The following is a 25451-nucleotide window of genomic DNA, read 5'->3' on the forward strand; positions in this document are numbered from 1 at the left end:
CTGTATAGTTTTGAGAGAGAGAGTATAAAAAGAATCTGTTTCTATAGGAAAATATTTAATGCAAAAGAATATACACTATGCTTGTCCAGCCTTTTTGGTTAGGATTGATTGCTGCGATGCCTTGAACATGGATACTTGCATTTACTTAGTCTTCAACTAAGGAAAATTTAATGTATGGATACATTATATACCTATAGGATAGAAAATTCCATGATTCATAATACATGATTCAAAATCAACATTTATTTGACATTCATACATCCGAAGTATAAGAAATATTTCAAACATGTCTTGAGAATTAAACATGGTTAAGAAAAGATAAATTTTCTCAAGTGGAAGAAGTCATTTCCTGAAAGTTATTCAAGTATCCATTTTGCTTGATTTCAGAAACTGTAATTCATGTTCTCAGTGCTCCTTGTTGCTTCATGGCCCTATGCCTGAGATCAAGTATAAAGATGCCCCTTGATGTTTTTTCTATTGTAAACTCTATCTTGTATTTTCAAATCTAAAACACGTGTTGTCAGTTTGACGTAGGGTTAGAGGGAGTGCAGTTTCTAAGACATATACCATCATAAATTATATCATGAAGCATGATAGTCAATTCACTCTTATTTGCATAAATCTACAAGGAAAATGCAGTATTTTCTGTTTCTCTAATGAAGCATAAGTTATAAAAATCCCTTTGAATATTCTGAGTGAAGCGAGGAATTTTTAGGAAAAACCTTTTAACTTATTTGCACTCTAACACTCCAAATTAATTAGTATAGTACTCTACCTCACAGATAACTCACACTGCCTAAAGATAATGACAGTATGAACTCAGTCCCCTGAGTCCTAGAATTATAAACTTGTGCTACCAAATTATTCTTTTTAACTTGCTGTTTTCTTTTTAAGGATATGAATGAGCCTTCCAGTTTTGTAAATGGAACAGTTACTAATAAATGCAGAAATGATACACTAAATTATCCACCGTATTTCCCAGGTACAATTTGATGACTATACTTTTTTATAATATTGTATCATTATTGTTGCTTATTGTTTATACAGACCTCATGTTATAGTAACTATAAATTTATCTTAGAATTTTAATCGTCATTCCCACTGACCAGTATGTCCAACCTCATGTCTAATGTCAAACAACTCAAAACCGTTTGAAAAAAAAAAGTAAATGTTTTTTTCTGTACTCATAATTCTAACTTAATTTAACTTTTTTTATGGTTTTGTAAGAATTTACTGAATGAAACTACTTGAAGCATTAAAAAATGCTTAGCAATTATTTCTAGGAAGGAGAAAATGGAAGAACGCTATCATTCCCTACCACTTGAGGTCTGGTGACAGCTAATGTCCTAAAAGAAATAGTAAACACAAAGTTGGTTGAAGACCAGAGCAGCTTGGTTCTGAGATTTGTGCTTTAAGTGAATTATTTTAATGAAAATGTACTGAATCAGCATTTGCTATTTAAATGAATAAAAGGCAATAGAAGTTTTAGCAACGGGGAGATGGCTTAATGGTAGAATGTCTACTGCTTTTTCAAAGAAGCAAAGTGGTTCTTAACACCCACCTGCAGTAGCTCAAAACTGTGTAACTCCAGATTCAGAGGATCCAACACTACTTTCTGGCCTGCATGAGTACTTGTACTCATGTACCTGTGCACATACAAAAGAAATAAGAAGTAAATCTTAAAAATCATATGCAACTTACAGTGTATTCATATTTTAGATATTTAAAAAGTTTCATCCACTAGTCCACAGATCACTACAGACATTTAAATTTGGTATACATAAAGTGTGCAAATGATTAAAATCATCAATTAAATTGCATAATTTGTTTACCCTAAGAACATACAAGTAGATGGAATTTTAACGTTTAGTAAAATGTGTATGCGTTTACTATGGCACATCAGGAAAATATAGCTAACTGAGGTGCATAGTATTTCAGAATGTTTCTAAGAACAGGTTTTGCACATATTCACCATAACAAATGGTTGAAAGCTTTGAGTGATCATTGTGGTCTGACACTGAGTTCAATAGAATCCAGTTAGTTCATGAATTAAAACATTATTTTGTACTTCATAAGATTCTTTTATGTCATTAATAAAACAAATCAGATATTTAAAATTAATGCATATGTAGTTATGAGCTACATATTTCAAGTCAGAGTCGTCAAAGCGTTACTATATTTTCATTGATTTTCCCAGAACTCACGAAAAGAGGTGAGGGGCTACACTTCCGAACCATGTGTATGGAGACTGAACATATCCTTAGCGATGGCTCATCAGTTTTGCATTATGATGTTCACAATTTATATGGATGGTCTCAAGTAAAACCCACTCTGGAGTAAGTTATGTTTCTAATTTTCTCCTCTGCTTTTCTGGTTCAATTTATGTTGATGATATCAGCTTCAAACTTCCATACTTCAAGAGTCTTGCTGAATTTCTTTCCATTTCAATTGTTCCTTGTAAATTATTTCTTCTTTATATAAGTTTTAGAAAAAATTCATTTCTCTCAATCAAGTAAAATATCAGCCAGTCTAATTATCATTATTATGTTATTGGGTTATTGCTTTTTGTTATGTTACTCCAAAGAGTTTTAGGCCATTTTAGTGTTACATACATGTGTGTCTGGTGATATATATATATATATATATATATATATATATATATATATATATATAGAGAGAGAGAGAGAGAGAGAGAGAGAGAGTACATAGTGAGTGAAGTGCTGACTGTGACAGAAAACCTGGACAATATAGTAGATAGTTTATTTTATCTCTATATATGTATATATGTGTGTTCATTTGTATGTGAGTGCTTGTATATGTATACATATATGTATATCCCATATCTGTATAGGATACATATATGCTTATATATATGTATGTGTGTATATGTATGTGTCATATATACATATATATGCTTATCAGAGAGTGACATAGGAAAGGAAGTACTTGCATAATGAAAGATGAAAACTGAAAAGTGAAAAAGATGCAAATAGTGTAAATTAATGTATCTTTGCATTATATTTTAAACTGAAATATATTTTAATAGTCAAAGTCATTAACTCTACTCTCTAAGGATAGAAGAGAAAGAGAAGAGTAATTATAAACACATTTGTAAAATACATTTTCTTGATGAGATTTGACTAGCGATAAATTGCAGAACTAAAGTACAATGATTGCTTTTTCAAAAAACAAATAATCCATTAAAGTCTCCCATTCTTTCTATGCTGTTATACAAAGGTTACTTTAGTGAATATATTATTCAGAGTTACATTGCAAAAATATGGATGTTTAACTGAGAAGAAGAGCTAGATTGAGTTATACATTTAGACTTATATGCTCTATTTGATTATTAGTTTAGTTAATGTTATTTATAGTTAACTTGCATTCTTTGAAAGGTTAAAAAAGAAAAAAAATCATGTTCTTATGAATGTCACTATAGTAAATGTTAGAAGATAAGAAAAAATGTCTGTCATGCCTGGAAGGGTTTTAGTACACAGTGAGTTAAGTGTTGACTGTGATAGGAAACCTGTACCATATCATAGGTAGTTTCTTTTCATAATTGTCTCAGTAGAAATATTTAAGTCAGGCATTGTAACACAAACTTCTAATTCCAGCACTGGAAGGCAGATATCTGAGTTTGAGACCAGTCTGGTACCTAAAGCAAGTTCCAGGGCAGTGAGGATTATGGGAACTGGGAAGGGGATAACATTTGAAATGTAAATACATAAAATATCCAATAACATATTTAATTCTTTAACGAAATATATACAATAAAAATATTTTAAAAAGCAAGCAAACATAAAGAAACATTTAAGGGAAATGAATGATACAAATATGCAACATATGTCTTCATTGCACAGTGCATTACAGAACACCACTGGTCTGAGAGGGATAGTCATCTCTCGGTCCACATATCCCACAGCTGGTCGATGGGGTGGACACTGGCTTGGAGACAATTATGCAAACTGGGATAATTTGGAAAAATCACTCATTGGTATGTGATAATTATCTTCTATCAATACTTTTTATACTTTTTGAGAAAATATTTACTTCATCTTGTGCTAGCTATCATCATTAAATTGTAAGAATTAAAATATTAAAATTATTTTTATGAAACAGGTCATCACTGAATTGTCACTAGTCAGGCAGATATAATCAAGGATACTTTAGAGAGGTAAATGACTGATGATTCAGCTAGTTTATTTGAATAGAAATATCTTTACTCATTTTGGATTGTTTCATGTTGAAATGCAAAAGCTTGAAGAGACTATTCAAAAGCAAAGAGAAAAATAGCATATATTATATGCTAGAGAATAGGAATCACTGAGAGATGGTAAAGAAAGAAACATCCAACTAAGTATTTTCTGACCCTAGATACATGGCAAAAGGCTATATAGTTCAAACTGAATAGACAACTACTGTTTTGATTCTCAACATAATCATTATTGACTAGATTCCTTCAAACCATGCTTAGAATATTTTTACCGAAGAGATGAAAAATTATGTGTTCAATTTTGTTGAAATTCTCACTTATTGTAGTATTTAATAAAAGTAATTACATTTGTTCTACATTGTAAAATAAATGGCTAAATTATAACAGAACTCCATAACTTAGTGTTATGCCACTATGTTATGTTTATAGATTACTTGTGTTTAAATTATGTTGTAGTACTATTATCTTAACAATATAATCTCTTATCTTTGAGAATATATATAATAACAATTATTATGAGTTTTATAAAAGAATAATTTATTAATACTGAAATATGTCATTTAATAAGAAGTGATATACAAAGAGAATATCTTCGTTAATAAATGTAAAATACTAAAACGAATGAAAATATCAATGTAAAATTTTATTCTAATTTTTAGGCATGCTGGAATTTAATCTTTTTGGGATACCATACGTAAGTAAATCTGTTTAATTTATATTTGTAGTCTATGCCTATTAAGAAACAGTACTTGATATACATTAAATATAACTATTTTTTAGATTGGAGCAGATATCTGTGGCTTTTTTAACGATTCAGAATACCATCTCTGTACTCGTTGGATGCAAGTTGGAGCCTTTTATCCATATTCAAGGAATCACAACATTCAATTTACTAGAGTATGTAATCACTATATTTGTGTCAATTTTGTTTTATTTATTTTTCCCTATGCAGCATTATGTTCTTTGTTTTTGCTTCAATTATATTTTACTTGACAATGTCATACATGAATACTTTAAACCTTATCATATTTATGAAATAATAGTGTACTCAGAAAGCATGGCTTGCTTACAGAGCACATGTGCTATAGTTGATTGATAAAAATTTGGAAGAGTTAGGTAAAAATGTCTTACTGTAGGACTTATTTCAACTGGGACAGAATTACAACAAAAATTTCAAATTGAAACCAAATTGATTATAAGAATGACACATTTGCAATACTGAATGAAATTGGAAACTCTAAAAGCAAATATAGAAAAAGCAAGTTTAGAAACCGAGAAACAAGAAAATATTGCATGATTTTTAAGGGCAGATTTCTTTGCAGTGGCAATCACTGAGAGTTATTGACTTATTTGCATACAATTTTTCAGTGTTCTGTAAGACAGTGATTAATTTAATGGAAAACTGTGACGACTAAGAGGCAATATACTATTATGCAATAACTTGTGCTAAACTTTTAGTTAATTTGCAGAGAAAAAGAACTGATCAGAAAGCATGTCAGTCCAAGGTTAAAAACAATAGAAAACATCAGAAAGACATAATCATAGCACATTTATGAATCAACAGATGTAGGGTGTATTGAGAAAACTTTGTACTATCCAAATTTTACTTGAACTAGTGGGAGTGTTTTATTTTCTTAATAATCAAATTACAAGGATAGCAGTTTTTGAAGCAGTTTTAAAGACAAGCAACTATGGGGAAATATTTTGAAGAATATGAACATTTTAATAGAAACATGTTTCTAACTAAGGATATTGCCACACTGGAGAAAAGGGGTATTAAGAAAAGTCTGGATAGGGGGTGATTTAAGAAATATTCTTGGAGTGTGTATATATATGTATATATATATGTATATATATATGTATATATATATGCTTAAATATTTAGATTATAGTCTATTATTTCATAATATTATAATGTGATTTATTTATATCACATTTACTTTTAATATATGTCAAAATCAAATGAGTATGAATTTGGGGAATACAGTTGAGGATATATATGGCAGTTTTTTACCTAAATGGTGATTCTATGATGGCTTGGATGAGGAGACATTTGATCAAGATCTCAGTAAGATAGAATAGAGAAGTAAGGATAGATGAAAGAAACAACTATAAATAAATAACCTCAGAAATATATATATATAAATATATATATATATATATATATATATACTAGTGAATCAACAGAACAAAATTTGAGATTAAGTAATGTGGCAATATCCTACTATCTTTCTTTCTAAAACCACTCAAATAAACTATAAATAAATAGGTAACATATACTATACATAGGTCTTGCATAACTTAATAAGTGTTGTGCTACTGTCATTTCAATCTTTCCTTAGTCTAATAGTGCATCTGCCAGGGAGAACAACAGGTTGCCATACCAAATTTCTTATTTTCAAATTCTAGTAAAGTCAGACTCTTCATAAACATGATGTTGTTCTAAAAGCCTCTTTGAGGGTTGCTATTAGTAAACCTAAAAGAAGTGTGTTTTGTAATTACAAGTAAGTGTAGTTTGTTTCCATGATCCCTACTAAAATATATAAGAATCGCTGTCCCTCATATTTTCCTGATATGAACAACAACATTTTTTGTAGATTCTCAATATTGCACCACTAATATTATTCCTTTGACTTGAATACATATTCCAAAGGAGACTGAAATGCATTCGCGATTAGTGTGCACATTCCTCCTGTGCTATGGTATATTAGTCTGTTCACTTCACATGAGACTGCATTGTGGTGTGTGAGGCTAATATGGTGAGCTCTACTTACCTCTTGATATTTCAGGCCACATTTGTCTAACAAACCATATCATTTCCTTTCTAGATTTTACATTCCAACATTGACTATTACTATAACTGACAATATGTTCATCATCTTTTAAAATATGAACTATACATTGCATATATTTAAGAACAGTAACTCAAGCTTTTGGCATTGATTATCAAATTAAAATACTATTATTCTTCTACTTTCATTCTTCATATAAAATATAATTATGACAGCATGGAGATTTTTGTAAAGATATTATGTAGAATATAATATTATTAATAATTTGCTACTTTAATTCTCTAATAATTTATTTGAATGTTGAGATTCTAATAATGAGATATGACTGTTACATTGTACTTTGTTTCAGAGGCAAGATCCTGTTTCCTGGAATGAAACTTTTGCTCAAATGTCAAAGAACGTTCTAGAAATCAGATACACTTTGCTGCCCTATTTCTACACACAGATGCATGAAGCCCATGTTCATGGTGGAACTGTCATCAGACCCCTCATGCATGAGTAAGTGCGAATTTTACTTTTTCTTCAGTGAATAGCTTTGGATTACTTTAATCTATTATCTATAGTATAATATTTCATGGATTTTATTATACATTTTGAGCTAATAAAGGTTTTACATAAATATTTCTAAGAAGCCCTCATAGGTATTCAGTTGTTATATAAAATCCCTTAATAATGAAACAATTAATACTTTAAAACACCTCTTTAACTTATTCATGAGACACTTTGCTTCTCACATCTCTTATATTAACTGCGCAATTGAGCAAGGTGGCCTTCAGATTTTACTACTGATAAACTAATTAAAAGTCACAACTGTCTATTAGAACTTAAGAACTAATACTCAATAAAATTATCAAAATAATAAATTTTACTTGTATACCTTCATATTTGATTGAAGATTAAAAGATGTAGCAAATAAGAAAGTGCAGTATTCCCAGTCATAAATGGGATACCTCCATCTCTTAAGGTTGACCAATCATTGTGTGATAGAAAGATCATAAGAGCTAGAAAGACTACTTATGACTGCAGGAAAACAGTGTTTTCAATACACAAAAGGGAAGCTGCACATGTGAACTCAGAGTGCTGTAACGGTATTCTAAAAGTTTCTGCAAGCTCAAGCTAGACAAAATCCAAGCATGGAATGGGAAATTAGACAGGAAATCCTACTCCTGTCTGAGGAACTATTAGTAATAGATGACTCTTAACAGAGTCAGTTTTATGTGTCTAGCTCCTGGTCGGTTGAACATGCACCATGGGTCAGTCATAGACTGAGTATATAGGCAGCACTATATGACCCAATAGGGTTTTATAATTTTTAAAAAAAAGTGGAGAAAGGGTCACAATAAAAGGTGCAATAATTAGAGGCAATTAGTGGTTATGGATATGATTAAAACACAAATAAATTCTCAAGGAAATTGTATTTAGAAAAACAAAGTTTGTAGTAAAAAATGTATACCTCTGGAGATTCAAGGTACATGGAAGATGTCCTTAACTCACCTGCCACTGCCCTACTGTTCCTCTCATTGCCCACTGACAAGCCTCTTCTTAGGTTTCAGGCTAATCTGTTTGCATTTCCAATGTTTGAGACTTTGACTATGGATTCTGAACAGTTCTTTTGTCCTACTGGAGTGCTTCAGCCTTTGTAGCACAGGGAGTTCTTTGTGAGCTAAACCCCAGCATAGATTTTACCACTATGCTTGGTTGCTAATGAAACAAGAACTAAACTAAATTCATTGCTTAATATCAATAACAGAATATTGGCTATTATGACTATTTCCTATTACTTAGCATTTTTTACTATGGTCATTAATTTCACTATTAAAAACCAACTTACATATGCAAGAATCTTCGATGTCATAATGGCATGTCAGCCAATAAGAAGAGCTTTAAGATAGGCAATCTCCCCTATCCCAAACTCCGACCCTGTCCTCTGTGATATTTCTTCATTTTGTGGCAATTATCTTGCCTCAGATTATAGGTGTAAACCTATTCATCTTATCTGTTTATTGAATATTATTTATTTATATTTCCAATGTTATCCCCTTTCTCGGTTTCCCGTCCAAAACCCCCCAATCACATCCCCCCTACCCCTTCTTCTATGAGGGTGTTCCCCCACCCATCCACCAACCCCTTCCTACCTCTTAACCCTGATATTCCCCTACACTGGTCCATTCTTGGCAGGGCCAAGGACTTCTTCTCCCATTGGTGCCCAACAAGGTCATCCTCTGCTGCATATGCAGCTGGAGCCATGGGTCTGTCCAGGTGGAGTCCTGGATGGTGGTTTAGTCCCTGGGAGCTCTTTTGGTTGATAGTGTTGTTCTGAAAAAACACTTCTATTGGAATCTAAAAAAAAATCCATGCAGTGTACATTTATAATCTTTCTGCACGTGATCTCTCCTTGCTGCTTTCGATCTTGTTATTTACTAGACAAAGTTAACTTTAAAGTAACTCTTTTCACTCTCCTCTATAAACTCTCCTCCATAGTGACTTGTCATTCAATTGTGCAAATATTTCTTAACAAGTTTTTCATTAGAATATTTAGACATAGTTTGGTTTGACTCATAAAGTCTGTTCTGCTTGACCCTGTGTTCCAATTAATAGAATGGCCTTTTATTTTAAATATTTTTGAGCATGATTTTCATTTGAATCTAAAAATAAAAAAGTGAAAACAAAAAAAGCACAGCAAACTTAGACCTCATAAACACATTATTTGTTCAGAAGAAATTAAAATTTTTGGTTTAATTGAATACTTTGTGATACTTTTATCAGGTTCTTTGATGATAAAGAAACCTGGGAAATATACAAGCAGTTCCTATGGGGTCCAGCTTTTATGGTGACTCCTGTCGTTGAACCTGTAAGTATAGTCATGTATTATATTATCAAAATGATATCATTTTATCTCAGATTATTTCAATGACTTTTTTTTTCAATTCCAGTTCAGGACCAGTGTGACTGGCTACGTTCCTAAGGCTCGATGGTTTGACTACCATACAGTAAGTTTAGGAAGATTTTTAGAAAGTTAACTAAACACACATATATATATTATATATACATATATAATATTTTGATGGTTTATTCATATAATTTATGTATCTGTTTATTTTCCACTTAAAAAACCTGAATTGTTTATGCTCTGTTAATTATATTTGAATTAAAATAAATACCTTGGTACAATTAATTTATAAGCTCTAGTGAATTATGCAGTCGTTGATTTGTTTTAGCAAGTAGGAACAGAAATGTGTACCGTATGACAACGTTCTGTTGCCTCTTTTGGCTACACAAAAATGATCATTAAGAATAATGAACTTATTCCTTCTTTATGACCTTGTGAAATCCACACTTACAGTGTATAGGAAATCTAAAACCAAATGAAATCTGAGAATGAAAGAATAACCAGGACTTTAGGATACCCTTTAAATGAGAGCATTTTAAAAAATATGGGTTTTGTTCATTTTTCTGTAAAAAAAAGTGTGATGTTTTATTTCAAAGATGTGCTTTCTTAAATCTTACATTACAGATTATGTCAATTCTCACCCGCCCCCCCTTCTTCTCCTTATTAGGGGGAAGATATAAAGCTCAAAGGAACAATTCACACTTTTTCAGCTCCCTTTGATACAATAAATCTACACGTCCGAGGAGGTTACATTCTACCATGTCAAGAGCCAGCACGGAACACACATCTAAGGTAAGTAGACTGTTTTTAGAACTGTAATTGCATTTTGTAAGATATCAAAAACAGCATTTGCAAATTCATTTGGAATAACAAAACAAAAAAAAAAAACAGGACAGTGAAAACTCTTCTCAACAATAAAAAACTTCTGGGGGATATCATCATCCCTAACCTTAAGCTGCATTACAGAGCAATAATGATAATAAATAAATAAATAAATAAATAAATAAATAAATAAATAAATAAATAAATAAATAAAATAAAAAATAAAAATAAAAAAACAAAAAACAAAAAAACCTGTATTGTATTGCTACAGAGACAAGCAGGTACACCAATGGAATAGAATTGAAGATCCAGAAATGTACCCACATATGGTCACTTGATTTTGACAAAGCAGCTAACATCATCCAGTGGAAAAAAGACAGCATTTCCAACAAAAGGTGCTGGTTCAACTGGAGGTTAGCATGTAGAAGAATGCAAATCAACCCATTCTTTTTTTTTTCTTTTCATTTTGCTTTTCTTGGATATTTTAAGTATTTACATTTCGATGTTGGCTGCTTTCCCCACTCTCCTATACCACCTCCTCCCTCCTCCTGTTTCTATGAGGATGCTCCCACTCTAGCCCACCCACTCCAACCTCAACTTTCTGGCATTATCCTACATTGTGGAAATGAGCCTACACAGGACCAAGGGCTTTTCCTTCTATTGATACTGGCATTGTCATCCTCTGCTATATACCTGGCTGGAGTAATGGGTCCCTCCATGTGTACTCATTGGTTGTTGGTATGGTCCCTGGGAGCTCTGGTGGGTTCTCATTGGTTGATATTGTTATTCTTCCTATGGTGTTGCAAACTCTTTCAGTTTCGTCAGTCTTTTCTTGAACTCCTCCATTGTTCAGTGCAATAGTTAACTGAAACCGTCTTCATCTGTATCAGTAAGGCTCTGGCAGAGCCTCTCAGGAGACACCTATGACTGACTCCTGTCAGCAAGCACTTCTTGGCATTAGCAATAGGGACTGGGTTTGGTGGCTGCATTTGAGTTAGATCCCCAGAAGAGGAAGTCTCTGGATGACCTTTTCTTCAGTTCCTGCTCCACTCTTTGTCCCTGTACATCCTCCCATGAGTATTTTGTTCTCCCTTCTAAGAAGGAATGAAGCATCCACATTTTCTAAATTGACCCATTCTTATCTCCTTATACAAATCTCAAGTCCAAATGGATCAAAGATCTTCACATAGAAACAGACACACTGAAACTAATAGAAGAGAAATTGGGAAAGAGCCTCTAGCACATAGGCACACGGGAAAATTACTGAACAGAACACTAATGGTTTATGCTGTAAGATTAAGACTCAACAAATGGGACCTAATAAAATTGCAAAACTTCTGTAAGGCAAAGAACAAAGTCAATAGGAAAAAATGGTAACCAACAGATTGGGTCTTTACCAATACTACTGATAGAGGGCTAATATCTAATATATACAGAGAAGTCAAGAAGTTAGACTCCAGAGAATCAAATAGCCTTATTAAAAATTGGGTTATAGAGCTAAACAAAGAATTCTCAACTGAGGAATACAGAACGGTTGAGAAGCACCTAAATAAATGTCCAGAATCCATAGTCATCAGGGAAATGCCAATCAAAACAACCTTCAGATACCACCTCACACCAGTCAGAATGGCTAAGATCAGAAACTCAGGTGACAGCAGATGCTGGTGAGGATGTGCAGAAAGAGGAGCACTCCTCCATTGTTGGTGGGATTGCAAACTGGTACAACCACTTTGGAAATCAGTCTGGAAGTTCCTCAGAAATTTGGACATAGTGCTACCTGAGGATTCAACTATACCACTCCTGGGCATATACTCAAAAGATGCTTCAATGTATGACAAGGCCACATGCTCCACTATGTTCATAGCAGCCTTATCATAGCCAGAAGCTGGAAACAAACCAGATGTTCTGCAACAGAAATGGATACAGAAAATGTGGTACATCTACACAATGGAGTACTATTCAGCTATTAAAAACAATGACTAACTTAAATTCATAGGCAAATGAATGGAACTAGAAAATATCATCCACAGTGTGATAATCCAGTCACAAAAGAACACACATAGTATGCATTCACTGATAACTTGATATTAGCCCAAAAGCTCGCAATGCCCAAGATACAATTCATAGACCACATGAAGCTCAAGAATAAGGAAGACCAAAGTGTGGATGCTTCAGTCCTTTTTAGAAGGGGGAACAACATACTCACGGGAAGAAATGTGGAGACAAAGTGTAGAGCAGAGACTGACAGAAAGGCCATTTAGTGACTGCCTCACCTGGTGATCTATCTCTTATATAGTCACCAAACCCAGACACTATTCCAGAAGTGCATGCTGACAGGAGCATAATAAGGCTATCTCCTGAGAGGTTCTGCCAGAGCCTGACAAATACAGAGGCAAATGCTCACAGCCAACCGTTGGACTGAGCACAGGGTCCCAAATGGAGGAGTTAGAGAAAGGACTAAAAGAGCTGAAGGGATTTGCAATTCAAATAGAAGAAAAACTATATTAACCAATTAGAACCCCCCCCCAGGGCTCCCAGGGACTAAACCACCAACCAAAGAGTACACATCACATAGAGGGTCACATGGCTCCACATATATAACCTTTGTGAGCATCAATGGGAGGTGAGGCTCTTGGTCCTGTGCAGGCTCAATGCCCCAGTGTAGGAAAATGCCAGGGTGGGGAGGAGGGAGTGAGTGGGTAGGTGTGAGAGCACCCTCATAGAAGCAGTCAAAGGGAGATGGGATAGGGTGTTTGTGGAGGGGATACCAAAAGAGGTGATAACATTTGAAATGTAAATATAAAAATATTTAATAAAAGAAAAGAAAAAAATATCTGGCTCTAAAGTTAGTAGGTAGAAATGTCTGAGCTCTTCCCCATAATCCTTCTGTAGCAAAGTGGGTATTTACTTATAAACCAAAGGCATGGCAGGAAAATGAGAATACTGAAGAACCTCAGGTTTCCCTGCTCCCTAGTCCAACTGGGATGCCAGAAAGCCACCCTGGTAGACGTCACACTTAAAGGTTGGGTCAGTTGAGTATCTAGGGGAGCTGCATATTTTGTGAGACGCAAACAGTCCCGCCCATCCTTTGCTTGAAAGAGGACACACTTTACTCTTTAATATAATGAACAGTAAATATAATAATCATGTTAGTAACTGATCCTGTCTTTCAACATCACCTACCAAAATTTTCTTAAAAAATGTAATTTCAAGAGAAAAGCTGCTATCATCTCTCCACATGCAATATGCATAAATGTTGAAGACTCATAGAAAGTTACCTTCCAGTAATAGATTCCTTTAGAAGTGAGGTTTCCCTACTAACTGCAAAACTTCAGGACCTCTGTACATAATATGTGTAAGTATTTACAAATGAATCATTTGTTTTTGAGACTTAACAAAAGCCATCATCTTTTTTTTATTTTATTTTTCTCTGTGACATAGAAATAATGACACTCCTTAAAAACATTCATTTGTGATTTGTTTTTCATTTTGAGGTAGGGACTCAAATAGTATAAACCGATTTTCAACTTCCTATGCAGCAAAGCATGGCCTTGAATTTTGATCTCCTTGTCTCTGCTTCTGGGTGCTGCTGAGATTTCAGGTGTTTTCCACCTTGCTTAGCATATGCAGGGTTAGAGCTCACACTGTAAGAGCATGCTGGGCAAGCTAGCTAACTGAGCTACATTCCCAGATCTGAAAACAGTATTTTTTAAAGAATCTCTAGAATACAAATATGAATTGTAGAAAAATGAGAGGAAGGTATAAATGAGAGGAAGGTAAAATGTCCTTGCCTTGTTCATAGTCTATCACAAACAGCCCCACCATATTTGATAAACCTGCAGGGATACACAACTCTCACCCAGTGTCCATACTTAAAACAGAGCTTATCATGTTGTTTTTTGATCTGTGGTTTTAAGTGAATAATATCCCATACAAAAGATCCATTATTCCAAAGGTTCTTTATTTTCTATCTGACTAATCCCATGGAACTAACAGCCATCTCTAAGCCTTTAGCATTCAGCATTTGCAGCTCATAGATTGACATGTTTTTGGAACTACAGGTCAAATAGCCTCTTCAGTGGTACAATCCTTCATTTATTATTACACTTACATAGTCCTTCCATCCCTCAATATTTATCTTACTGGTTTATCACTGAATAATAGTTGAGTTTATGAAGCTTACAGAGTTCCTATTATTTGATGACTTCCCCTTGTTGTACATTTTGTTTCGTTGCCTCTACCTGCTCATTTCCGTTCTATGATTTATTTTCTGACTGATACTTTGTCGAAATAAAGATATCCACTAACAATAAAGTCAATTAACAATTAATAATGGTTATTGTCAATATCCATTAACAATAGAGTGCACAATAGTTCCTAGTGGATGGAGGTTCATGACCTGCCTGCTTTCCATTTTCCTTTAGTCTTACCCTGAGCGGGTACTGGTGGAGACATAACCGCTTTGAATTTCCCTATTATCATTCATCACTTCATAAAATCCCTGGTCCATTTTTTTTATTTATAAGGACTCACTGATATGTCCAACCTCTAAGTATCATGAATAGATTCTGTGATGTGGTCGATGTAAAACCGACCCTTTCCTTTTGCTTCTTAATCTAACCTATGGCTACTTCCTGGAAAGCTATAGGATGACATCCGAGAGGTCATGAACAAACAGTACTGAACTACTTCAATCATATATGGATATATATATATATATGTGTGTGTATGTATATATGTGTATATGCATATATATATATATATATATATATATATATATATATATATATATACTATATATATACTGGGTCTTGAAGAACTCTCAGTTTCACTGAGAGGTCTTTTTCTACATCTTTTTTTGGTTTCTGTTCCTAATGTTGCAAGTTATATGGAATATTGTTATAATTGTTTCCAGAGTAGAGTATAAGCTGTAAGACACTTATTATAATTTTCATAAGTATTTGTAAATTGAAGGCTCAACCAGACTTTAGTTTTGTTTTCAAGACAGAATTTTGCTATGTAGCCAAAGTGAACTTTGCATCCATGATGTTCCTCTCTCAGTATCTCAAATTCTGGGAATATGGGATTGAATTAATATGCCACTATGCATATAGATTAATCATATTTTTTATATTTATATGATACAGTACATTTTATCTAAGTAAATATTAATATACATTTAAAGATTTTTGCTTTGTCATGCTCGCTTATAATTTTAATATGAATTTACTAAAAATTGAGCTGTAAAATTCTGAAAATGTTAAGAAACTTGAGAATAGAATGCATTTTAATATCTGTGACTATCATATCAATGTAGAAAAGAATAGTTTGTTAAAGAACCACCCTTTTTTTAACAATTTGATGCTTTCAAACCAAGTTACTTCTTACACAATGTTGTACAGTCCGCTGTGTTTAATTAATAAGTAGACCTATATAGGCATATGTTAAGAGATGTTATCAATTAAAAAGCATGAACATAGAACTATATAGTTATTCTTTGAATTATTATTAGTAAGCAATTATAATCTAATGTTTTATATATTGAAATGTGAAGAAGTTTTAAACTGAAAGTATTAAAAATTGCATACTGGGGCTGAGACTACAGTTCAATTGTGGAATATTGGACATACACATGTCTTATTTTGGTATATGAGAGAGGAATGGACGGAAGAGGGAGCAGAGGAGGATGGGAGGGAGAGACTGATTAAAATAGAGATGCATAAAAGTTACAGTATCCATAAACCTAATGTTTTTAGCTACTATGAATGAGTCCTCTTCTGATTAATGGTGATAGGTGAACTCTTAAAGCTAAATGACATTTGAGATACTTTACTATGTATATGGTGAATTTTCTTTCCGTATTTTATTTTCTCATTTTATAGAAGTAAAGTCTTCATTTTCTCTGTTTAGATGTTGGTTTTCTTAATTTCCTTACAATGCATATTCTTTCATGACTATCATATTATACAATATCCTCTGAAAATATAGAATTACATTTTTTTTCTTGTAGTCGACAGAATTACATGAAGCTCATTGTTGCTGCAGATGACAACCAAATGGCACAAGGGTCTCTATTCTGGGATGATGGAGAGTCTATAGGTAAGTCTTCCATTCAGACAAATGTAACTGATAGCAGTTGAGATAATCTCATTTGTGCACTGTGTAAAAGTTGTCTTTATGTTATTCAAATGTTGATATGCCTTCAAGAGAATTGAATACAGGCTGGACTTTGGTGTTATTTTTCTTGGATCATCATCTACCTGTATATTTTGTAAACATTCTTCACCATCATCTTCTAATTGGTTTAATAATGATCTGATTACCTATAGCATGACATGAGAAGAAAGGCAGGATTTTTTTTGGAACAATTAGAATCTCCAGGAAAGAATCAGGTGTGTGTGTGTGTGTGTGTGTGTGTGTGTGTGTGTGTGTGTGTGTGTGTGACAGAGAGAGAGAGAGAGAGAGAGAGAGAATGTGTGTGTGTGTGTGTGTGTGTGTGTGTGTGTGTTTCTCCAGCTAGACATGAAGGTGGAAGGAACCAATACTGAGACTGATTATGTGAGAGAATGGTAATGGGCCATAGGACAGAATGTGGAATAGAATAGTTAGGTTAATTTAAATGTGAAAAGTTAGCTGAGAGATAGCCATTTAAGGCTTATGGTTAATAAATAATAGTAAGTCTCTAGTTCATTATTGGTAAGCTGGAATGTCAGGTTGAGACAGTCAAGTGAAAGGCAGTATGCTTATATTCTTAAAGTTACACTGTGTCAGCTATTGTACTTTGAAAGTGGAACATAAAGCTAGACATATCATTTAATGTTCAAATAGTATAATAATTGCTGGAAACAGTCTACATAAAAGTTTAAAAAGTAAAAGCAAATTTTTCTCCCTTACTATAAAGGTATTTAGACACAGCTTACCTTTAGCGGAAGCTAGCAAAGTGATGTTTACATGACCCAATAGGTCAATGAGCCAAGAATGCCACATTTTATGTGTCATAATCAACGCAGAAGTATACCCTAAAACAAGAAATTAGCTCAGTGTCCTTACTGGGTTGCTGCTGCTTTTGCTTATCCTTTTAACATTCAATGTGTTTGTTGCTATGGTTTTATTTTTATCTTAACATGAAAAACTATCTTATTGCGAAATTTATTTGCATTGTATTCATGATGGTATAACAACAGAAATATCTACAATAAATAGTTAAGCCTCTCACTATGTATGTTTTTCTCTCCATTGGCATCAGGTACACCTCCAGGTTTTGTTAAGAGTACATATCCTGAGAGTTGGGAAAATAATTCAATTAGTTATTCAACACTTGCCTTGAAAACAGGAGAATCTGATTTCTGTGACAAAAACATGTACCCCTTGGTGTTTTGTTTTGTTTTGTTTTTGTTTTTTATCAAATACTGGCAGTGTGCCCTTGTAATCCTAGACTAACGAGTTAGAGAAAAACTTATCCTTCACATGAGGTGTAAATAATGTAGTATATGGTCTATGTAACCAGCTCAGGTTTAGATGGAGAATCTCAGAAAAGAAAACAGTTGGAATCACCTGTCTTTCACAAATACATGAACACAAATACATATGTACACATATATGTGAATGCATACATAAATGAAAATCTACATGTTCTGTGTGAATATATAGAAAGAAAATGTTCATAGCATAATATCAGTTTTAGAATAGCAAGATTATCAGCAAATTAATTTTCATAAAAGTAATGACATAAATAGACCATAGTTTGCACATTGTTCTTTGTGTGAATAGGAGAGGAATTGGAAGACATCAGGTTTTCTACACCACGTCAGTTTATGTTTCTATCATATAGAAACATATAAAATCCTGTTTTTGCATAGGTACAAAAAATAATTTTTGAAAGTTTCATCATTTTTTGTCTTGTGACAAACTTCCTCACTGTACAATGAGGATAGCCATAATAATTATTATGATAATGGCCATGCACATCTCCTTTATTATTTCTGTTATTGTACTTAAACACTTACTATTATAAATACTTTACCACTATTAAACACTTCCTAATATTAGTAAGCAATATTATTATTATAATAACATGGACTTTAGATAAAGTAATGGCTGTAATGTTTTTATTTGTTTTGTATGTTTGCTTGACATTATCTTGAAATTCAATAAAAGAATATTATATCACTTTTACCTGAGAAGAAAAATAAATATGCTACAATTTATTATTGTTCTTTGAAAAGAAAATAATTTATTGTTTTCTCTTTCAAGGCACTTATGAAAGAGGTCAATACACCTTGATACAATTCAATTTAAATCAGGTATGTAATATCTTCTGTAATAAATTTTACTAAATAAGTTACAGTTTTATTCGTGGTTCACTATATAACACACTACATACTGTAATTGAATCATTTATGTGCTATCCAATGAGATTCACGTTAGTTCATAGCTATGTATTTTCTGACTACTTACTTGAATTTTCAATGGAGAATTTATTTGTTTTCTTTTTATGCCTTTATAGACAACTTTAACAAGCACTGTATCGACAAATGGGTATCAAAACAAACAGGAGATGAGACTTGGAAGCATCCACATATGGGGGAAAGGAACACTCCGTATCAGCAAGGTTAATTTGATTTATGGAGGAAATAACTATCAGCCTCCTTTTACTCAAGAGGAAGCTAAGGAGGTAAGTGGTGTAAAAATGTGCTTTACTCAAGCATGCCTCTGAACAACATCTACACATTCTCTCATGGTCAGGACTAAAGAAACAGAATTACAAATAAGCTGTGGTGTTTGCCAGTTATCCAACTATGTTATGCTCACATATGTATTTATGTGTGAATGTCCTTAGTAACTTTTCAAACAGATAATGTAATAGCAGCTATTTTACAATTTCTCTTACACAAAATAAACAATATTATTTTAGATTATAATTCCAAATTGCAATTGAACAATTGCTCAAATACTATTTTTAATCATAAGGTTTACATTTGAGCATTGCATATACCTCAGATAAAAAGCCTCTGAAATTGTTTCAAAATTAATGTAGCTCTGTTTAGGAGGATGAATATTGTCATGAAAGAGAATACAGACTCTGAGCCAGGCGTCAGAATTCCTGTGTCAGAACAGCACTACTGCTAGTAATGGCCTTTTAGTTTCCACTATACTATTAGGCCGTCCTCCAAATGTGGTAAATATTCAACCTTTAAGATCCTTTTCATCCAAACTCTGTGAATTCATTACCAATAAAGTTAGCCTTAATACAATGTATATTTGTGATATCACTACCTGTGTTTCTTTTGGGTGAGTCCATGTGTTCATGTTTGCAACTGTGAGGAAAAATTTAAATTTATATGGGAAGAGCTAGCCATCAAGCAGTCAGTCTAAGGGAACATATTTCACAGTTACAGGGCTGTCCATCTTTAGTTTGAAAGAAAGACAGCTTTAATCAACTTGAGGTTCTAATGGACCCCGGACTCTTAGTGTGCCACATCACCAATGCCAGTCTCTTTCAGTTGAGTCTCAAATTAGCTGTGCTGACAGTGTCTAATCTGCCTGTTGGATTTACTCTTCAACTCAGAATCTAGTCTTCTACTAATGGAATGACAATCTATTCTTTTTAATTTTTTTTTTCAATTATGTCAGCATTTTTGGCAAGGGGAGCAGTTTAGAATATTTGGTGGTGCCTTTTCTTGAAAAAGTTTAAAATTTACTCTCACAAATATATGTTGTTTAGAAACATGTGCTGTGACTTACAAAATGCCTAGCAAAAATGATACTGATTTAGTCCTTTGGTCAAAGGTAGAAGATAAGGGAGTTGTTTCCCTTAAGGGCAAATTGGTTTGCAGGTTTTATTCACCATCAATCACAGTTTAAAATAAATTGGATTGTATTTCCCCTTGTTTAGTTAGATTGAAAAGAAATGACATGATAAATATATATATATATTTATATATATATATATATATATATATATATAGTAAATAAGCCTCATGACTTCAGTATAAAAATTGAAGTGCATAATGATAGCTGGTCAGGGTCAAATGAGGTTTTCCAAAGTGTTATTCTAAGTTTATTTGGAACAATTATAAACCTTTGCACAGATAAGTTTAAATGTTAAGAATATTACTTCGATGATTTATAAAGTTTTTCCTTTAAAATAACAACTATACACAGTTCCTTATAAGTCTTTGTCTTAAATCTCATGCATAAACATATACTTCAAAATCACAGCTATTGGTTATCCAACATCAAACAGACAAATCACATTGTGCAGAATAAAAAGGGTTTATTTTTGTATTTGCACTATATTTATAAGTAAAAACGCCTAATGGGAAAAGAGGCCATGAATTTTAAAAATTGCAAAAAGGAGTATATAAATAAAGTAGGAGGAAGAGGAAGAAAAAAATAAGCAAACAGTTAATTATAATTTTAAGAAATTGTAAGACATATATATGTGTGTGTGTGTTATATAACATTATATTATATATCTATTATATAATCAAGTTGACACACTCTAGAATACTCTGGAAAAGTATCTGTATGAGACAATGTCTAGACTAGATTGGCCTGCGGGCATGTCTAGAAGGCTTTTTCTTGATTATGTTTACTGATGTGGGAAGACCTAGTTCACTGTGCAAAGCACCATTCCATTCCATGAATCCATGTACTAGAGTATATGAAGATTACACGAGTTTCTCAATAGAAGAAAATGCAGGTAACTTTGATTGATGCCATTTACCATGAATGTGAAATGATTCAATGTGATGTGTTCTGTGGCATGACATGACATGGCGAGGTGTGATGTGACTAGTTGCTTTTAAGTTCCTGCCACACAGAACGCCTGGATCTGATGAACTATAAACTGGATTGGAGGCCAAATCAACCCCACCTGACCACACAAAAGGCAAAGAACATGAATGAATACCAACATGAAAATAAGGAGAAGCTACATCTGCTTACATATAGATAACTGAGATGAAAACAGTTTTTGTTAAAAAAGAATGATAAGAAAAATAGTTATCTTTAAGTGATTAATTTCAACTTTTTCTCTTTTTAGATACTAACAATTGACCTGAAAAATATGAATGTTACTCTTGATGAACCAATAGAAATCTCCTGGTCATGAAGATCAACATCAGTTTGAGTTCCTGAGGAGGAATTGATATCGGGTCCATGGTTCTACTTCCATTTTTCCTGACTACATACGTTCTTTGAAACACAATTATCATACTCCTTATCCAAATATTTCTCCATTGTTTGCATCAAAAGAAATGCTAGCTTGTGCTACAAATGCATCCTGGATGCCACTGCTCAGCAGGTTGAAAAGGATTTGAATGATTATAATACCTTGCAAGTCACAGCTAAACAGCTAAACCTGTAAACTTGTATGCATACAACTAGGTTATGATTAATGGAAGTGATTTTTAAATTAACAAAATTTTTGTATCTATAAATTATATATACTAATACATTCAATTGTGTAGACTAAACTTATTTAACATATCACAATATTTAATCATTTTGTACTATGTATATTTCATTTTAAAACAGAAAATAAAAGTTGTATAAATACATTAAGATGTGAGGGTTTTTTTTTTTCTCCTTTGTTTTTCAAAGAAGCTCTGGCATTCAGGTTGGAATGCTAAAATGAGTTAATATAACATGGTGTTTCAGTCAAAACCATCAAATACTCCCAGGTCATTAGCCAAAGAACAAGGTGCCTGCAGATCCTGCAGTGTACAATATAGTTTTGTATTGGCAGATGTCAGAGAAGGAAAGAACAGAAACATCTTCTTCACATCTCTTCTTTACTCGGCATACATACTTATGTGAGAACTCCACCTTCATGACCTAATTACTCCCCAAAAATCATTTTTCAAATGTCATTATATTGGTGCTTTGGATACACTTGTCATAACTCCTATGTTTAATTTCTTTTTATGGTTTTACCTCACATGCAAGGGAAGAAAATAGTGTTGTCTATTCTTAAATATTCAGGCTCCAGAGACTCATTCTTAAAATAAGTGTCTGTCCTTTTAATTCAAGTCTTGGTGGTGAATACTGTAGCTACATTAAAATATTTAAACTCAAAAACAACATGGAGTTCTGACACTTAAGTAAGTGAAAAGAGTACAAAAATTCACAGAAATATGAAAACAGTAGAAAGGCAAGTTGGTAATCCAATCATAGAAAAACACACATCGTATGCATTCACTGATAAGTGGATATTAACCCAAAAGCTCAAATTACCCAAGGTACAATCCACAGACCACAGAAGCTCAAGAAGGATGACCAAAGTGTGGATATCTTACTCCTTAAAAGGGGGAACAAAAATATTCATAGGAGGGGGATATGGAGGCAAAGTTTGGAGCAGAGACTGAAGGAATGACCATCATTCAGAGCCTGTCCCACATGGATACACAACCCAAATATATACCAAACTAGATAAGATTGATAAAGCTAAGAAGTGCATGCTGATAGGCTCCAGATATAGCTTTCTCCAGAGAGACACAGCCAGAGCATGACAAACACAGAGGCGAATGGAGGCAATGGAGGCTGCAAACCATTGAACTGAGAATGGGATCATTGTTGGAGAAATTAGAGAAAAGGACTGAAGGAGCTATAGGGGCTTGCAACTGCATAAGAACAACAATGATAACCAACCAGAGCTCTCAGGGACTAAACCATTATCCAACAACTATACATTGACTGAACTGTGACTCCAGCTGCATATGTAGCAGAGGATGGTCTTGTTGGGCACCTTGGTCCTGCCAAGGCTGGACCCTCCAGTGTAGTCAAATGTCGGGGGGGGGTGGGAAAGAGGATGGTTGGGGAAGGGAACACCCTTATAGAAGAAGGGAAGGAGGATGGGATACAGGCCTTATGTCAGGTAAACCGGGAAAGGGAATAGCATTTGAAATGTAAATTTACAAAAATTCAAAAAAAAAAAAAGAAAGAAGGAAAGAAAGAAAGAAAGGTAAGTTATTGTTTCATTTTTCTGTTGTTTAAAAAAACAAACCTGCAACTGAAATTATGACTTATTTTACATAACATGTTACCTAAATAATCATTATTTCTTAGGAATAAAATCAAGGAAAGGAAGTTGCTTTATAACTTTAAAATTATTTAAGGATGAATTTTTCTTTTATTTAAATTAAATTGGTGTAGACCCTTGTGCTTGCTGCTTCAATCTCTATAAATTCATGTGTCTTACTTAGTTTGTTCAGAGGGCCTTTTTCTCCTTTTGACCTTCATCCCTGCTTGCTCTTACACTCTATCTGCTTCCTCTTCTACCACAGTCCCTGAGCTCTGAGAGAGGGACTTGATAGAGACCTGTAATTTAGACGTTCTCTTTGCATAATGTCTGGCTATGGGTCTCTGCATATGTTACCATTTGCTGCCAGAAGAAAGCTTTCTGATGATAATTGGAAAAAAGTTTGATCTGTGAATGTAGCAAAATATTAGTAAGAATCATTTTATATTGATTTTTCTTTAAGATTAGTTGGTTTTACCCTCATTATCCATTTTATCTAGTCTCTGGTTCTTGGTTAACCAAGGAGTGGTGTGTATGAATTCCTATCTCATGGAATGGATCTAAGTCAAATCAGACATTGGTTGGTTTTTCCCACACGTTCTGTGCCTCCATTGCTCTAGCATATCTTACAGGCAGAACAGATCGTAGGTTATAGGTTTTTTTGGCTGAGTTTGTGCCAACATTTCTCTGTCAGTAGCCTGCAGAATACCTCTCTGTATGAAAGAGACTAAAATGTAGAGCTGAAGGTTCTGCATAGTGCATCTTCTCCATGTTCAATTAGTTGTGTATTTTTTTTCCTCAGCAATGGAGTCTGTTGTCCGCCTGGGTTCTTTGGGAATTTGCATAGGGCCTCTTTGACCAACCATTCAGTTGAATATACCCTATTACCTCCAATGGAAGTTGTACCATGCTAGTAGATATAGCGGGTTGAGGTTCCTTATCTTTCTTTACTAGGAGACCTCATTAGAATGTTAGGTAAAGCAAGTCATAATTTCAGTTACAGGTTTGTTTCCTAAACAACAGAAAATCGAAACATCATAGGTTATAGGAAGTTTCCTTTGCACCTGGTTTCCACACCATCCCCCAAGTGCCTCCCAATTCCAGCCATTTCCCCCTTTACTCTCTCCTTCCACCCCATCTGTCCCCCATTAAAAACAATTCCATACGAATGAATGTATTATGTTTGTAGATATGTATCTTCCCAGTTTTCCTTTGTATCTTCCAAATTATCACGTCAAATTCTTTCTTCTTATATCCTCCTTCTCTCCTCCTCCTCTCCTCCACCACACCTCCTCCCCCTCCCCTCCTCTTCTCCTCCTCCTCCCCTCCTTCTCCCCTCCTCCTCCTACCCTCTTCCTCCTCTCCTCCTCCCCTCTTCCCCCCCCTCTCCTCCCCCCCTTCCCTTCCCCTCCCCTCCCTCCTCCCTCCCCTCCTCCCCCCCGCCCTCCCCCCCCCACCCGCCCCCCCTCCACCCCCCCGCCCCTCCCCCCCTCTCCCCCCCCCCCCCCTCCCTCCTCCCCCCCCCCCCCCCCTCCCCCTCCCCCTCTTCTTCCCCCTCTTCTCCTCCTCCCCCCCCCCCTCCCCTCCCTCCTCCCCTCCTCTTCCTCCCCCCCTTCCTCCCCCCCCCCCTCCCTCCCCCTCCTCCCTCCTCCCTCCCTCTCCCCTCCTCCCTCCCCTCCCTTCCTTCCTTCCTTCCTTCCTTCCTTCTCC

The 25451-nt window shown here is 34.2% G+C and overlaps 1 protein-coding gene across 1 annotated transcript in view; it reads left to right on the top strand.

Moving 5' to 3' along the window:
• Positions 1–21833, top strand: part of Si (sucrase-isomaltase) — an 80445-nt gene extending 58612 nt beyond the window's left edge. Inside the window, exons 36-48 of the mRNA XM_032896729.1 lie at positions 895–982; positions 2198–2336; positions 3861–3994; positions 4873–4907; positions 4994–5110; positions 7355–7503; positions 9772–9856; positions 9939–9995; positions 10563–10687; positions 16728–16816; positions 18971–19020; positions 19224–19391; positions 21765–21833. Of these exons, the coding sequence (XP_032752620.1) occupies positions 895–982; positions 2198–2336; positions 3861–3994; positions 4873–4907; positions 4994–5110; positions 7355–7503; positions 9772–9856; positions 9939–9995; positions 10563–10687; positions 16728–16816; positions 18971–19020; positions 19224–19391; positions 21765–21833 (1305 nt within the window). The remainder of the gene's footprint in view (positions 1–894; positions 983–2197; positions 2337–3860; positions 3995–4872; positions 4908–4993; positions 5111–7354; positions 7504–9771; positions 9857–9938; positions 9996–10562; positions 10688–16727; positions 16817–18970; positions 19021–19223; positions 19392–21764) is intronic.
• Positions 21834–25451: the final 3618 nt, after the last annotated feature.

Source organism: Rattus rattus, chromosome 3 (genome assembly GCF_011064425.1).
Source record: "Rattus rattus isolate New Zealand chromosome 3, Rrattus_CSIRO_v1, whole genome shotgun sequence".
In the NCBI taxonomy this organism is placed as follows: domain Eukaryota; kingdom Metazoa; phylum Chordata; class Mammalia; order Rodentia; family Muridae; genus Rattus; species Rattus rattus.